The sequence below is a fragment of the Rhinoderma darwinii genome, chromosome 7 (genome assembly GCF_050947455.1).
Source record: "Rhinoderma darwinii isolate aRhiDar2 chromosome 7, aRhiDar2.hap1, whole genome shotgun sequence".
In the NCBI taxonomy this organism is placed as follows: domain Eukaryota; kingdom Metazoa; phylum Chordata; class Amphibia; order Anura; family Rhinodermatidae; genus Rhinoderma; species Rhinoderma darwinii.
The window spans coordinates 78,241,050-78,259,171 of record NC_134693.1 but is presented as its reverse complement, the minus strand read 5'-3'; the positions used below and the strand labels follow the sequence as shown (position 1 = coordinate 78,259,171).

Sequence of the window (18,122 nt, the reverse complement as noted above, 5' to 3'; positions counted from 1 at the left end):
TTTTTACTCAATTGTATCCTGTTGGTTATTAGGTTTGGAAAATCCTTTAAAATGGAGATTTTTTTTTTTTAAATTCATTAGGTCTCACCTGATGGATGATGCCTGACCCCGGTTTCCAAAAACCAACACCATATTTAGCTGCAGCAGTTGCCAAAAAGTTATACACTTCGTGATTGATTTCCTATAGGTGACAACAGAGTTAATACACAGACAAGATTTATTCAAGAAATCATTTGTACATCATTGCCCATACCTTTGCCCTTTTAAGATCCTTATCTCCACCAAGCTGGGCTTCAATCAGGTGGTCACAGTGGATGGTTGAAGGCACAGACACTCGGGGCAACCCACTGCTAATAAACTGAAGCATGGCCATCTGGGCTGTGGCATCCTGCATAGCCACTCTGTCCGGTCGTAGCCGAAGGTAAGTCTTTCCACGCACTATATCCTGTTTTACTGGGTCATCAAGGTGACCATATACAATCTTCTCAGATAGGGTAAGGGGTCGATCCAAACTTTAAATATAATAGGAAGAGAGGTTTAGCACTTGCTCATTTCATAAAGTCAGAACTCATGCAAAATTTACCACCCCCCAAAATAAAAGTACAAATTCATTCAAAAGTTGACATTTATTCACAAATAATGTAATATCTGACATGCACACACGCTATACTCTTACCGCTTGCGGACAATGTCAATGTTTTTCCCCACTTTTTCATAGCGGATATATTCATTGGCCTCAAAGTGGCTCATTGCCACTTTGGCCCTCTGGCACATGACGGCTGAAATATGGTATTTGCGTGCTCCATGGCCCAAAGCTTGCTGTAAGATAAAGGGAGGGGTGAGAATGTTCAAATTCATTAAAAATATGCAATTTGTTATTTTGATCGTTTTCTGAAAGGTTGGGGCATGCCTTTCTTTTATGCTTTCTGTTTTACTCAATTATGGACTATGGGCCTGTACAGATTTCGGTTCATGTGACTAGGCTGTATTGTACCAAGTATGACGCCTGATAAATTGCTTGACACGTACAATATTTTGGAGGTTTGTTTAAGGGCTATTTGTATAAATAATATTTAGAAAACGTCAAAAGTTTGTGTAAGTTAGGGTGTGTTCACATCAGCGTTTGGTTTCCGTTGATGGGTTCCGTCAGGGAAACCCATCAACGGAAATGCAAATGGAACCATCGAAGCAAGAGCGATCGCTCCATCACTATGTTGCTAGGAGCCCGGCTCCCTGCACTGTGTTCGGTCCGGGTCTTCCGGCCGAAATACGTTCCGTACATTACGGACGTAACATGGTCGTGTGAACCCAGCCTAACACTTTCCCAGCAAAATTCCCCAAACTGCAAAGGCGCGGAGTGTGGACCAAAACGGGGGATAAGTAAGGACATCGTTTATCAGTGCGACACTGGCCTGTGCAGAAAGGATTGCTTCACAGTGTAACACACATCTATGGATTATTTTATTGTTTTCTTTTTTTATAACCCATTAATATACCACCTGATGTACTCTGCCCAGCTTACACGTGCCCCCACATTATAAACTAAAATACCATTACAACTCCAAACAAAAACTACTACCAAGCAAAATCCACGCTCCAAAAGCCAAATGGCGCCTCCCTTCTGAACCCTACAGCGTGCCCAAACAGCAATTTATTGCCACATATGTGGCATCGCCAAACCAGGGAGAACCCCTTTAACAATATTTGGGGTGTTTCTCCAGTGGCACAAGCTGGGCACGGCATATTTGCCATTGAATTGGCATATCTAGGGAAAAATTGCGATTTTTACTTTGCACCATCCGCAGCGCAATCATTTATGGAAAAGACCTGTGGGACGAAAATGCTCACTACACCCCTTAATAAATGCCTTAAGGTGTGTGGTTTCCAAAATGTGGTCACTTCTCAGGGGTTTCTTTTATTATTTCACATCAGAGCGTCTGCAATTGTGAACCAGTTATATTGTTTCACAACCTAAGGACAGTGTTGTCAGTGGCTACCCCAGAGCCGAAGTCCCAGCACCATTTTGGGGTACATATTTATCGATTAACTTTTTTTTATGGGGGGGGGGGGTAGAAAAAAAAAAAAAAAAAAACAGCAATTGCACCACTTTTTTACATCTTAAATTTGCTCTGCTTGCCGTGTGGTATAAATAACACAAGACCAGGGGAATTTAAAGAGGCTCTGTCACCAGATTTTGCAACCCCTATCTGCTATTGCAGCAGATAGGCGCTGCAATGTAGATTACAGTAACGTTTTTATTTTTAAAAAACGAGCATTTTTGGCCAAGTTATGACCATTTTCGTATTTATGCAAATGAGGCTTGCAAAAGTACAACTGGGCGTGTTGAAAAGTAAAAGTACAACTGGGCGTGTATTATGTGCGTACATCGGGGCGTGTTTACTACTTTTACTAGCTGGGCGTTGTGTATAGAAGTATCATCCACTTCTCTTCAGAACGCCCAGCTTCTGGCAGTGCAGACACAGTGTGTTCTCCAGAGATCACGCTGTGTCGTCACTCACAGGTCCTGCATCGTGTCAGACGAGCGAGGACACATCGACACCAGAGGCTACAGATGATTCTGCAGCAGCATCGGCGTTTGCAGGTAAGTCGATGTAGCTACTTACCTGCAAATGCTGATGCTGCTGCAGAATCAAGTGTAGCCTCTGGTGCCGACACGATGCAGGACCTGTGAGTGACGTCACAGTGCTGCACTGCCAGAAGCTGGGCGTTGTGAAGAGAAGTGGATGACACTTCTATACACAACGCCCAGCTAGTAAAAGTAGTAAACACGCCCCGATGTACGCACATAATACACGCCCAGTTGTACTTTTACTTTTCAACACGCCCAGTTGTACTTTTGCGAGCCTCATTTGCATAAATACGAAAATGGTCATAACTTGGCCAAAAATGCTCGTTTTTTAAAAATAAAAACGTTACTGTAATCTACATTGCAGCGCCTATCTGCTGCATTAGCAGATAGGGGCTGCAAAATCTGGTGACAGAGCCTCTTTAAGTTAAGAATCAACAATGGTCCTAAATTCCAAAGAGGATTGAAATCTAATCCAACGATACCAGGTTTTGAGGAATTTATCATGGGTCCCTCTCAGATGCAGTGAGATCCTCCACTCTCATGATCTCCTGAATTTTGCCAAACCACATAGAAATCGACGGATGATGAAATGGTCTCCACAGCGCGGGAATGCATGCTCTAGCTGCATTCACCAGATGGCGAACCACTGAACGCCGGGACGTAGTTAATGGAATATCACACAGATGGAGCAGGAAGAAGGCTGGGGAACATGGAAGCAGGAAGAGATGCGCCACACTTCCGACCAAAAGTCAGTCAGCTTCGGGCATTCCCAAAATGTGTGCAAAATCGTGCCCACATGCTCTTCACATCTCCAACACAATGGGGAGACCGCAGGTATCAATGTGTGCAATCTGGAAGGCACTCTATACCAGCACGACAAGATCTTAAATCCGGCTTCCTGGAATCTGCTAGCGACTTGTAGTTTTTATTGGTACCACTTTGGAGTACATGTGACTTTTTTTATCACGATCACATTTTAAAGGCAGGATGCACAGAAAACAACAATTCTTGCATGGTTGTTATTTTTTTAATGCGTTTGCCGAGTGGGTTATATAATGTAATAGCTTTATAGTTGGTCGTTACAGACACTGCGATACCAAATAAGCATAACCTTTTTTGGGGGGAAAAAGTGGGTTTATTTATTTATTTATTTTACTTTGGACTTTTATTTATTATAAACTTTACTGGTCCCACTAGGGGACTTCACTAGGCGATCATCTGATCGCTTTTAGGCTGGGTTCACACGACCTATTTTCATACGTAATGGAGGAGTTTTACGCCTCAAATTAAGTCAGAAAAAACGGCTCCAATACGTCGGCAAACATCTGCCGATTATTTTCAATGGGCTTTACGATGTACTGTGCCGACGACCTGTCACTTTACGTATGCGTCGCTGTCAAAAGCCGGCGCGTAAAATTACAGCCTCGTCAAAAGTGCAAGACACTTCTTGGTGTGTAATTGGAGCCGTTTTTCATTGACTCCAATGAAGAACAGCTCCAAATTACGTCCGTAAAAGACGACCCCAAAACGCGAGTACATGCAATTACGTCTGAAATTACGGAGCTCTTTTTCAGGAGAAAACAGCTCCTGAATTTCAGACGTAATTGCAGTTATCGTGTGCACATACCCTTATAATACACTGCAATAGTTTTTTACTGGAGTGTATTACTGCCCGTCCATGTAAAACAGACAGGCATCTGCTAGGCCATGACTCTGGCATGGCCTAACAGGCATTAACTAGAGGCAGACCTGGGGGCCTTTATTAGGCCCCCGGCTGCCATAGAAGACACCGGCACCCTGCAATCGTGTAGCAGGGTGCTGGTGGGGTGAGAGAGGGAGCCCCCTCCCTCCAAAACCACTCAGATGCGGCTCTCGCTATTGAGCGATGCATCTGAGGGGGTTAAACGAGCAGGATCGATACGGATATCGATCTCGCCCGTTCGAGCAGGTCTGCTCCCAGCCCTCAGCTACCTCTGGTAGATGAGAGCAGGGAGATTTAACTGCTCTCTGCATGGTTTATTTATTCCGATGCAGCGCAATAAAAAGGCTACTGCATCGGAATAAAGCCTGTTAGTGGACGCCGTAAAAACACTAATAGGCAGTCACTAACGGGTTAAACAAAAATAAAAAAAAACTATTTGTCTCATTTGTCCACAAAACATTGTTCCAATAGCCTTGTGGCTTGTTTATGTGAGCTTTAGCAAACTGCAGATGGGCAGCAATGTTCTTTTTGGAGAGCAGCGGCTTTCTCCTTACAATCCTGCCATGCACACCATAGCTGTTCAGTGTCCTCCTGATAATGGATTCAAACATTAAAAGGGGCTCGGTCACCAGTTTATAACTGCCCCATCTCCTACCTAACCTAGTAGGCTCTTTAATGTAGAGAAATACTGGTTTGTTTGTTTTTTTTAAAAAACACATTTATTTTTGTCTAAGTTATGAACTTTAAGATTTATGCTAATTTGTTCTTAATGCCCAACTGGGCACTTTTGTTACTTTTCACCAAAGCAAAGGGGGTGTGGTATAGGTGATATATATACTCAGTCCTCAGCGAAGCGTGCCACTGACATCAATTGCGAGCACGCTTCAGTGTTGTATGAACAGATGTATTTATAGACCATGCTATCGCTGGCACAGTAGCTGGCTTTCGAATTTAACAGACCCCGGATGAAATTTACATATGGAAACGTGCAGGGTCAGAATAGTGGGGGTATTTAGGTGTAGGTGACAGCATGAGAGGGTTTCAAATCCTAGCCTTGGTATGCTCAGATGCCCCACTGCTATTGGGAATGACCTGCTGTTACACCAATTTAAGTACACTGTACCCTATACAAATGTGTATTCATTCTATGGGGTTCACAATTGAATCAGACGATGAATTACTTATTTCTATTATAATTTATTTTAACTTAATTTGAACACTTTGGCCTTTTTTCACGGTGGTGATTGTACCCCTGACTTAGTAATTTTACTTCTTGGTCTATTTCAGTGAATTGGTTGTTCGACTTTATTGTGGAAGCACAAATATTATTTAAACCCAGTGAATTTCTTAGAGGTTATCTTGAGTTCACTTGTGACCTTGCAGACTATTATACGTCTTGTTCTTGGCGTCATCTTTGTTGGTCGACCATTCCTGGGAGGGTAATAATGCTAGAGTTTCCTCCATTTGTACACAATCTGTCTGACTGTGGATTGGTGGAAGCTAAGGTTTCCGTTTGCCTTTCCGTGGAGGGGTTCCCCCGACGGAACCCCTCAACGGAAAGAAACGCTGTGAATAACTATGGGTACCCAGTCAAACACGTGTTGTGAAGATCAGACTTTGATAGATCCATGTTATTTACGCCTCATGCACATGACCGTGTGCGCCGGCCGGGTACCGTGAGTGATCCAAGGAAAGATAGGACATGTTCTATCTTTCCTCGGATCGGAGAGACTGATCATTTTTCACGGACCCGATTCACCCGCTAAAGTGAAAGGGTCCGTGAAGACTATCGGGTGCCACTCGGATGCCGTGAAAATCTGATGTAGTTATAGGTAAATTAACATAGAAATATAGAATATTCTTAAGGGTTCACAAACTTTCAAGCACCACTACGCAGCATATCCACCCTGGTCCATGCAGGGAATTCTGTCTGAAAAACTGCACCAAATTATGGTGCAGTTTTTTGGGCAGAACGTGAGCTGCGGAAGACAGCACAAAAAAAAAAAAACAAACATACTTAGACGTAGTCACGGCGACGCATCCCTCTAACATCCTGCAAGCCGGCCTCCTGGAATGATGTTTCATCCCAGCGGTCACAAGGGATATCCCTGGAGGCCAGGCTGGACGCAGGAGCATAGAGATCAAGGGAAGCAGAATTATTTTTTTAGTTGCATTTTTTTTACGCCAAAATCGCAGCTTTTCTGCTGCAAAAATCACAATATTTGTTGCAGGTTTTAGCTCCCCCATTAAATTCAACTGGGGAAAACCCAAAATTTTGTCAATTTATGCTGCAGATTAACCCCTTAATGACCAAGCCAGATTTGTCAAATCTGGTATGTCTGAATTTATCAGAGAATAACACTGTGAAAGTTTTGAATATCCAAGTAATTCTGACATTGTTTTTTCGTCACATGTTGTACTTTATTTTAGTGGTAAAAGTAGACTGATACGATTTGCGGAAATTAATTAAAAAAATAGAAAAATGGAAGAAATTTTGTAAAAATTACCATTTTCCCCTATTTTTAACTGCAATATGTCACATATGTACACACATGCTGTACAATTTTTTTAATTAAATATATATTTCTATCTCTTTACTCTATTTTGGCAGCACTTTTGAAAAAATAAAATACATTTTCAGCAATTTAGAGGACTTACAAATTTATAAAATTCTTATTCAATTTGTAAGTACATTTTGTTTTCCTGCACCAAGCCAGGTTTTCAGAGGCTCATAGGTCTCAGTGATGGAAACCCCCACAAATGACCCCATTTAGAAAACTAGACCCCTTAACCCCTTCAGGACTGAGCCTGTTTTGGCCTTCAGGACGAAGCCGATTTTTAAAATCTGACATGTGTCACTTTATGTGGTAATAACTCCGGAATGCTTTTACCTATCCAAGCGATTCTGAGATTGTTTTCTCGTGACACATTGGACTTTATGTTACTGGCAAAATTTGCCCGATAGATTCAGTATTTAATTGTGAAAAACACCAAAATTTAGCGAAAAATTGCAAAAGTTAGCATTTTTCTAAATTTAAATGTATCTGCTTGTAAAACCGATAGTAATACCACACAAAATAGTTACTAGTTACCATCCCCCACATGTCTACTTTAGTTTGGCATCGTTTTTTGAAAATTATTTTATTTTTCTAGGACGTTACAAGGCTTAGAACTTTAGCAGCGATTTCTCATATTTTCAAGAAAATTTCAAAAGGCGATTTTTACAGGGGCCAGTTCAGTTCTGAAGTGGCTTTGAGAGTCTTATATATTAGAAAGTCCCCATAAATCACCCCATTTTGAAAACTGCACCCCTTAAAGTATTCAAAACAGCATTCAGAAAGTGTATTAACCCTTTAGGCGTTTCACAGGAATTAAAGCAAAGTAGAGGTGAAAGTTACAAATTTCATTTTTTTTATACAAAATTCATTTGTAATACATTTTTTTCTATACCAGAGAAGGTTTTTCCCAAAAAATGTAACTTATTATTTATTGCCCAGATTCTGCAGTTTTTAGAAATACCCCACATGTGGCCCTAGTTCGGTCATGGACTGAAACACAGGCCTCAGAAGCAAAGGAGCACCTAGTGGATTTTGGGGCCTTCTTTTTTTAGCATATATTTTAGGTACCATGTCAGGTTTGAAGAGGTCTTGTGGGGCCAAAACAATAAAGACCCCCAAAAGTGACCTCATTTTGGAAACTACACCCCTCAGGGAATTTATCTAGGGGTATAGTTAGCATTTTGAACCCACAGTTTTTTTGCTAAATTTATTTGAATTAGTTTGTGAAGATGAAAATCTACTTTTTTCTGAAAAAGCGTAGAAATTTTTAATTTTTTCAAGGTATAAAAGAGAAAAAACACCCCAACATATGTGAAGCAATTTCTCCTGATTACGGCAATACCCCATATGTGGTAATAAACTGCTGTTTGGACCCACAGCAGGACTCAGAAGGGAAGGAGCGCCATTTGGATTTTGAAATTCTGATTTTGCTGGAATGGTTTTCAGTGCCATGTCGCGTTTGAAATGCACTGGAGGGAACAAAATAGTGGAAACCCCCGGAAAGTGACCCCATTTTGGAAACTACACCCCTCAAGGAATTTTTCTAGGGGTAAAGTTAGCATTTTGACTCCACGGTTGTTTTGCTGAATTCATTGGAATTATTCTGTAAAGGTAAAAATCGACTTTTTTTCTGAAAAAAGGTAGCCATTTTTAATTTTTACAAGGAATAAAGGAGAAAAAGCACCCCAACATTTGTAAAACAATTTCTCCCGATTACGGAAATATGCCATATGTAGTAATAAACTGCTGTTTGGACCCACAGCAAGGCTTAGAAGGGAAGGAGCGCTATTTGGCTTTTGGAGCTCAAATTTAGCTGAAACGGTTTTTGGGTGCCATGTCGCATTTGCAAAGCCCCTGAGAGGCCAAAACAGGGGAAACCCCCCAAAAGTGGAAATTACACCACTTAAAGAATCTATCTAGGGATATAGTGGGCATTTAGACCCCACAAGTCTTTTGCAGGATTTATTAGAATTAGGCCGTGAAAATGAATATCGACATTTCTTCCACTAAAATGTTGCATTTTTTTCAATTTCACAAAGGATAAAGGGGGAAAAAGCTGCCCAACCTTTGTAAAGCAATTTCTCCCGAGTACGGCAATACCCCACGTGTGGGCATAAATGGTTTTTCATTAGAAAGTAATTAACCCTTTCTGGAGTGATCCATTTTTTTCTTTTCCTTCTTAGTTTTTTCCTCCCCGCGTTCCAAGAGCCACAACTTTTTTATTTTTCAGTCAATAGAGCGGTATAAGGGCTTATTTATTGAGGGACGAGCGGTCGTTTTTATTGGTGCAACTTTTTGGTACATACAACTTTTTGAGCACTTTTTATTACATTTTTAGGTAGAGCCAAGGTGACCAAAAAAACAGCGATTTTGCCGTTCTAAATTCTTTATTTTTTACGTGAGACGCTCCATACATCACCCCCCACACTACGACATGCTATGTCATGGTGCGCGCAGGGGTTAATGCGCAGCGCATGGTGCGGAGTGAAAATTACAATTTTCCACTCATATGCCATTTTAGTGCACTATATGTTATGCCCAGTTTGTGCCACTGAAGACAAATAACTCAAAATATTAACCGGGTTCTCCTGGGTATGGCGATGCCATATCTGTGGACGTAAATTGGTGTTTAGGCACGCTGCAGGGCTCAGAAGGGAGGGACGCCATTTGGCTTTTGGGGCACAGAGTTTGCTTGGTAGTTGTTCTGTTTGGGGTTTTACTGTTGTTTCAGTTTATAATGTGGGGGCATATGTAAGCTGTGCGGGGTACATCAGGGTACATGTTATCTGTGCGTGGTACATGTTATCTGTGCGGAGTACATCAGGGTACATGTTATCTGTGCGGGGTACATCAGGGCATAATAAGAGGGTATAATAATGCAGTAAATAAATAATAATCCGCAGATATGTGGCCGGTGTCGCACTGATAAATGGTGTCGGATCTTATCCGCTTTTGGACACTCTGCACATTTTGCATCGCCATATTCTGAGAGCCAGAACTGTTTTATTTTTTCTCCACCGGAGCCGTGTGAGGGTTTATTCTTTGCGGGACAATCTGTAGTTTTCATTGGTACCATTTTGGGGTACCAGAATTTTTTTTTATCACGTTTTATTCCATTTTTTGGCAAGCAAGGTGACCAAAAATCATCAATTCTGACAATGTTTTTTATTTGTTTTTTTTTATGGCCTTCACCCTGGGCTATAAATGACCATTATACTTTATTCTGCGGGTCGATACGATTACGGCGATACCAGATGTATATAATTTTGTTATGTTTTGCAGCGTTTGTGCAATAAAATCACTTATTTATAAAATAAATTAATTTTTGTGTCCCCATATTCTTAGAGCCATAACGTTTTTATTTTTCAGTCAAAAAAGCGGTGTAAGGGCTTGTTTTTTGCGGGACGGGATGTAGTTTGTATTGATACCATTTTGGCGTACATGCGACTTTTTGATCACTTTTTATTGTATATTTTGGGAGGGTTGGTAACCAAAAAATTGTGATTCGGGCACTGTTTTTCGTTTATTTTTTTTGCGGTGTTCACCGTGCGGGAAAAATAATATTACAGTTTTATAGTTGGGGTCGTTACGAACGCGGCGATACCAAATATGTGTACTTTTTTTAACGTGTTAATTTTTTTCCTATAATAAAAGTCTTATTATAGGGAAAAAAGCATTCTTTGTTTATGTCACTTCTAACTTTTGATTTTTACACTTTTTCAAAACATTTTTATTATCTTTTTTTAACTTTTTTTACTTGTCCCACTAGGGGACACTTAGACTTGCAGCTCTGATCGCTGCTGGAACACATTACACTACACACGTAGTGTAATGTGTTCTAACTGTCATTGTGACGTAACTGTCACACTGACAGGAAGCAGAGGAGGAACAGCCGGAGGCTGATCCTCCGAGGCTTCCGTACATGGCAACCCGGAGGTCATTGTCTGGCCTCTGGTTGCCATGATAAGGATCGCCAGCCCCCGCAAATACATGTGGGGGGCTGCCGATCCGCTGTAAACCTCTTCGATGTGGTGATCGCAATCGACCACCGCATCGAAGGGGTTAATTGCCGATTTCAGCGGCGACAGGCCGCTGATCGGCAACGGGGAGAGCAGGACTGACACCCTGCACAGTTACTGCTTATCTGGACGTACAGTTACGCCAAGGTGCGGGAAGGGGTTAAGGTATTTACCTAGGGGTATAGTAAGTATTTTGACCCCACAGTTTTTTGCTAAATTTAATACATAGGTGAAAAAAAAAAAAATTTCACTTTTTTTCATAAAAGTATCAGTTTGAAGACCGATTTCTTTGTAAAGCGACCATGAGAATGAAGAAACACACCACAAAATCTATCACCCTGTTTCTCCTGTTTTCAAAAATACCCACATTGTGGCCCTAATGCGCTGCCTGGACACACGGCAGGACCCAAAAGGAAGGGAGCACCCGGAGGCTTTCAGGACTCATATTTTGCTTGAAAATGTTTTAGGCCCCATTGTACATTTGGAGAGGCTTTGAGCTGCCAGAACGATAGAAACTCCCCATAAACAACCCCATTTAGAAAACTAGACCCCATAAGGTATTTATTTAGGGGTATAGTTAGCATTTTGACCACACAGGTTTTTCGCTAAATATATTGGAATTAGTCTGTAAAAATTCAAATGTACTTTTTTTCTGAAACATAGAAATTTTGATTATTTACAAGGAATAACGAAGAAACTGCACCCCAACATTTGTAAAGCAATGTCTCCCGATTACGACAATACCCCATATGTGGTAATAAACTGCTGTTTGGACCAACAGCAGGGCTCAGAAGGGAAGGAGCGCCATTTGGATTTATGATTTTGCTGGAATGGTTTTCGGTGCCATGTCGCATTTGCAATGGACTGGAGGGACCAAAACAGTGGAAACACCCCAAAAGTGACCCCATTTTGGAAAAACCTTCAAGGAATTTTTCTAGGGGTATAGTGAGCATTTACACCCCACTGGTCTTTTGCAGAGTTTATTAGAATTAGGGCGCGAAAATTAATATCAAAACTTTTTCCACTAAAATGTTGACTTTTCTCATTTTCACAAGGGTTAAAGGAGGAAAAAAACAACCATTTTTTATAAAGCAATTTCTCCCAAGTACGGAAATACCCCACATGTGGTCATACGTTTTTTCATTAGAAATGAATTAACCCTTTCAGGACTGATCCATTTTTTGCTTTCATATTTTAGATTTTCACTCCCCACTTTCCAAGAGCCATAACTTTTTTATTTTTCCATCAATAGAGCGGTGGGAGGGCTTATTTCTTGCGGGAGGAGCTGCCGTTTTTATTGGTACCATTTTTTGGTACATAAAAAGTGATTCAAAAGTTGTATTACATTTTTTTTTTAGAGCGAAGGTGACAAAAAAAAAAAAAAAAGCGATTTTGGCGGTTTCAATTATAAAAATTTTTTAAGGTGTGCACTGTGCAAATTAAATAATGGTATATTGTAATCTTTCGGACTTTTACGGACGTAGCGATACCAATTTTGTTACATTACTTTAGAAGAAAAATGCAAAAAGGTGTTTTGTTGTTTTAACTTTAAAAAATAAATAAAAATTATCACTATTAATAACTATAATTCTTCTACACATTTTATTAAATCAATCCCCTTAGGGGACTTGATCCAGCGATCATTGGATCACTGGTATAATATACTGCAATACTAATGTATTGCAGTATATTGTTATTCTTACAGGCTTCTGTAACAGAGCGATCGCTGTTCCTGTCCGTTAGTACCGAGGGGGCCTGCTGTAATACACAGCCGACACCCGCAGCGTATGGAGCGGGCTCAGCACGTGAGCCGGCTCCATACATCAACCGCCGCACCATGACGGGCAATTAAGTCATAGTGCGCAAAGGGGTTAATGCGCAGCGGATGGTTCAAAGTGAAAATTGCAATTTTCCACTGATACGCCATTTTAGTGCATAATATGTTGTGCCCAGTTTGTGCCACAGAAGACAAATACCTCATAAAACGTTAAGCGGGTTCTCTCGGGTATGGCGACGCCATATGTGTGGGTGCAAACTGCTGCTTGGGCACGCTGCAGGGCTCAGAAGGGAGGGAGCGCCATTTTGTTTTTGGAGCGCAGATTTTGCTTGGCAGTTGTTCTGTTTAGTGTTTTGCTGGTATTTCAGTTTATAATGTGGGGGCACATGTGTAATCTGTGCGGAGAACATCAGGGTATATGTAATCTGTGCGGAGAACATCAGGGTATATGTAATCTGTGAGGAGAACATCAGGGTATATGTAATCTGTGAGGAGAACATCAGGGTATATGTAATCTGTGCGGAGAACCTCAGGGCATAATAAGAGGGTATAATAATGCGGTAAATAAATAATATTTCATAGATATGTGGCCGGTGTCACACTGATAAATGGCGCCCGATCTTATCCACTTAGACACTCTGCACATTTTGCATCGCCATATTCTGAAAGCCAGAACTTTTTTATTTTTTCACCACCGGAGCCCTGTGAGGGCTTATTTGTTGCGGGACAATCTGTCGTTTTCATTGGTACCATTTTGGGGTACATGCGATTTTTTTTATCACTTTTTATTCAATTTTTTTGCAATCCTGAGCAAAAAACAGGAATTCTGACACCGTTTTTTAGGTTCTCTTTTTGCGGCGCTCACCGTATGCTATAAATGAAATTTTTACTTTATTCTGCGGGTTGGTACGATAACGGCGATACCATATGTATATAGGTTTGGTCCTTTTTTTTTAGCGTTTGCACAATAAAATGACTTCTTGATAAAAAAAAAAAATTCTGTGTCACCATATTCTGAGAGCCATCATTTTTTAATTTTTTAGTCTAAAAAGCTGTGTAAGGGCTTGTTTTTTGCAGGACGGATAGAAGTCTTTATTGGTACTATTTTCGGGTACATGCGACTTTTTATTCTTTATTTAGGGAGCGGTGGTGACCAAAAAAAATTGTGATTCTGTCGTCGTTTTTTTTTTATTTTTTTGGGGTGTTCATCGTGCGGGAAGAATAACATTATAGTTTTATAGTTGGGGACGTTACGAACGCGGTGATACAAAATATGTGTACTTTTTTAACGTGTTCATTTTTTTTCTATAATAAAAGTCTTATTATAGGAAAAAAAGCATTTTGTGTTTATATCACTTATAACTTATTTTTACACTTTTTTTTTAAAACATTTTTACTACTTTTTTCACTTGTCCCACTAGGGGACACTTAGTCTTGCAGCTTTGATCGCTGCTAGAGTACATTACACTACACACGTAGTGTAATGTACTCTAACTGTCATTGTGACGTGACTGTCACACTGACAGGAAGCAGAGGAGGAACGGCCGGAGGCTGTTCCTCCGAGGCTTCCGTACATGGCAACCCGGAGGTCATTATCTGACCTCCGATTGCCGTGACAAGCATCGGTAGCCCCCACGATGTGCTTCAAACCACTTAAATACGGCGATGGCAATCCGTCGCCGCACTTAAGGGGGTTAACTGCCGAAAGCAGCGGCGATGGTCCGCTGTCCGGCGAGACTGATGTCTCAGCTGTCTAGGACAGCTGTCAGCGCGCGTCTGTCACTGTGTTTACACAGAGTGACAGTTTGAAATGCAGACGAAAATGAACGTCATGGTGCGGGAACTAGCAGCCGACCATGACGTTCATTTTCGTCCTTGGTCGTGAAAGGGTTAAGGATAAAAACAAACAACAAAACACTGCAGGTGTTTGAGCCGTTTCCCTGCAGTTTTTTTTTTACGCAGCGTGTGGATGAGATTTGTTCAAATTTCGTCCACTCTGCTGCTACTGTATTACGCCGCAGATTTTCTTCAATGAAATACGATGTGGAAAATCCACAGTATTTAAACGTGGACGAAGGGTATGAAAGCACACTGCAGATTTTCCGCAACAGAATCTCTAGAAAAACGCTGGTAAAATCAGCCACACCAAATAGTGCGTTTTTCATGCTCATATTGCTGCGTTTTTTCCGCAGTTGTTTTACCTGCGGATTTAGTGTTATGCCTTATTCACACGACAGGGTCCCGCCCGAGCCCGAGTGTTGGCCGATGAAAAAAATCGGCCGTTCTGCATTAGTTTTGCATCCGTTCCGGGCACATCTGAAGGGGAATCCACATGTGGCCGATGATTCCACTTCAGGAAAAGCCCCTGTCGTCCGTTTCCATTTATGGACACTGAACGTTACTGGCTTCGTCTGGTGTGGAATCCCAAGTCAGAGTGCTCGGGGATTCCGCTTCAGGAGTTTCCCCTGATGTCACTGCCCAGATAGGGACAGACATCAAGCGCTCTGTCCAGGAGCGGAATCCCCGAACACACAGGGATTCCGCTCCTTCAGGGAGCTAAAGTGGGGCTAGCACATAGCAGAGCAGGGAGATACCTCCCCGCTCTGCTATAGTGGCGTCGCTGCAGTAGTAGCAGCCGCTAGCGGCGCCATCGGCCATGGAAGGTGTCGCCGGGCCAGGGCGCTTTTAAAACAAGCAGTGGAAGGGAGCCAGCGCAGTGCTCCCTTCCACCTGCTGTACACCCTGGCCCTGCCACACAGTGTATAAACTTACCTCCAGCGTACAGCCATTCGTCCGAATGGCATCAACTCCTCCTCCTCCTCCTCCTCACATGCACTCTGCGCTGTGAGGGAGCGAGCGACGGAATACATGGCCATCACTCGGGACACATTGCGGTGATGGCCGTGTATTACCCAGCCCCATAGACTTCTATGGGAGCTGGGCAGCCGGGTAAACGGCCGAAAATAGGACATGTCCCATTTTTTGACGGCCAGGTTTCCCGAGCCGTCAAAAAAAATCGGTCATGTGAATAGCCCCATTAGGGGTCTGTTGTTCCTACCGCAGCCGGATGACGGCCGTTTTTTGAACGGCCGTCACCCGGCCGGGAAACCCTGTCGTGTGAATAAGGGTATGTGCACACACACTAATTACGTCCGTAATTGACGGACGTATTTCGGCCGCAAGTAGTGGACCGAACACAGTGCAGTGAGCCGGGCTCCTAGCATCATAGTTATGTACGATGCTAGGAGTCCCTGCCTCTCCGTGGAACTACTGTCCCGTACTGAAAACATGATTACAGTACGGGACAGTTGTCCTGCAGAGAGGCAGGGACTCCTAGCATCGTATATAACTATGATGCTAGGAGCCCGGCTCCCTGCACTGTGTTCGGTCCGGGACTTGCGGCCGAAATACGTCCGTCAAGTACGGACGTAATTAGTGTGTGTGCACATACCCTAAGGGCTTAAACATTGGTTATAGCAAAGTATATGTGCACTGCGGATTTCCAGCTATTTTTACTGCGTTTCCGCTGTAAAAACTGCACAGATATCCAGCACGAACCTGTACAACACCCTTTGTTTACCAGAATGGGTAAGACTGCATTATTTGACTACTCACCATAAATACTGACTGTTCCCTATGTGACTCTCTCTCTAGTGGTATTTGTCCATCATCTATAAAGGTTAGAGGACATTGTGGATCATCAGTTTGCAATCCATTGGGGATGTAATACTATATATAATCTTTGTGGGTAGTATATGCAGTTTGTACTCCATGTCTCTATACTCTTTTATTCAGTTATATTCGTGCTGAATTTTGCACCACCACAGTATCAGTACTAGAGTCTTATAATTACGTGTTTTTAAATGTATGTTATTTTGTATAATAAAGTTGTTATATTCTTATATATTTTGACTACGAGCTCTACTTTTCTTCGGTATGGTATTCTAATAGTAGATATGGGCAGCACGGCAGAACTAGACATCCCAGGGGCCAAGAGGGTCCCAGCCTCCAGGAATCAGACTTGTAGATCCCATAAACGTAGAGAGAGACCAAAAAGAAGAGGCAGCACTCGAGTAGAAATCTCAAAAAACCATGTTGTACCCATATGTGCAAAGGATGCAAAGTTTCAACTGCTCAATGCAGCCTTTGTCAAGCTTGAGGCGCACTATGCAGTTACCCCTGGCAACAACAGCCGATGGCCAATGGCTAGAGCAGCCGGACGGCGATCAGCTAAATCACTGAGGCGGCTTTATTTGGACAAGGCCCCTTTAAGCCTTATTTAGGTGTAGGGAGATAAACGCAATCGTTTTAGTCATAGTCTAAACCAGAAGAAAAAAAAAAAAGTGAAGTTGACGGGCCGCATTACTTTCAAATTTGATACTATGCAAAAGTATTAATCAGTTATTTGAACTACTATAATAATACTACATTACTAGAATACTAGCGCTAGCTTTAAACTTAATGGAAATCTGCGAGTTTTGTTTCACGCGCTTATTTTAACAATCCAGTTTAAGTGTCGCTAAATGCAGTCTGGCTGCTCGATTGGCAGCATTTGGCAGACACAAGAATGGCAAGATTGGGCAGCCCCTTTTTAGATCGTGCCACAGTGCCCACTGCAGATACTGCCACAGTGCCCTCTGCAGATACTGCCACACACACACTCTGCTGGAAGAGCCCCTGACGTCCCTGTCCATAGACCGTGACATCAGGGGATCTTCCTGAACCAGAATGTGTTGTCAGGAGCATAACCAGAGCCCCCTGAGCAGAGCACTAGTACAGCCTCTGCTCGAATTCTGTGGAAGCCCCTGACATCACTGCCCATATATAAACAGTGATGTCAGGGGCAAGCCCAGAGCCATAGTCCCGGGCAGAGAACCACTAGCGCTCTGCCTGGGGTCCCAGCTCTGCTCCTGACATCACGGCCCATATATAGACAGTGATGTCAGGGGCTTCCTCAGAGCAGAGTTCTAGGATAAGCGCTGTTCTGTGACTTCATGAAGGAGCGCCGGCGCAGTCCTTCTTCAGTCTGCTCTCTCCTCTCGCAAGAGAGCTACGGAGCCCGCGCGCCGCAGATGACAACCTCAGGGGCTGCATGCAACCCACATGTTTGAAACCACGGATCTAAACTATATAGCTCATTTTCATAAATGTTCCATCTATCGTCACGACTCAACCCTAATAAAACATATGATCCTCTTTAACAGGTACTGACTGGGAACAGGAATCAATACAACAGAATTTCTCTTTTCTTCCTCATCTAACAGTCTGAAGGTTCCAAAGTGACAACAGATTTACTATTATATTCACCCAACTAAGCAATTTATCAGGAAAAAATAAAATAGTTGATTTAGTTGTCACCACTCACCAGCTGCTGCATGTTAGGAATGAGAAATTCACACGAGTGCAAGTCCACATGTAAACGTTATCTGAAGAGCCAAATCAAGGACTTCATTTCTTAGCATTGAAGTGACAGCCT

At 42.3% G+C, this 18,122-nt stretch overlaps 1 protein-coding gene across 2 annotated transcripts in view; it reads right to left on the bottom strand.

Moving 5' to 3' along the window:
- ACO2 (aconitase 2) overlaps positions 1-18,122 on the bottom strand; it is a 43,796-nt gene that overhangs the window by 25,205 nt on the left and 469 nt on the right. The window contains exons 1-4 of one of the 2 annotated variants that reach the window (XM_075833590.1): positions 18,012-18,115; positions 677-819; positions 254-512; positions 89-181 (exon numbers count right to left, since the gene is read on the bottom strand). In XM_075833590.1, the coding sequence (XP_075689705.1) occupies positions 89-181; positions 254-512; positions 677-819; positions 18,012-18,023 (507 nt within the window). In that variant the 5' untranslated portion in view covers positions 18,024-18,115. Of the gene's footprint in view, positions 1-88; positions 182-253; positions 513-676; positions 820-18,011; positions 18,116-18,122 lie in introns of those variants that run through there. The other variant, XM_075833589.1, reaches the window with a different exon arrangement.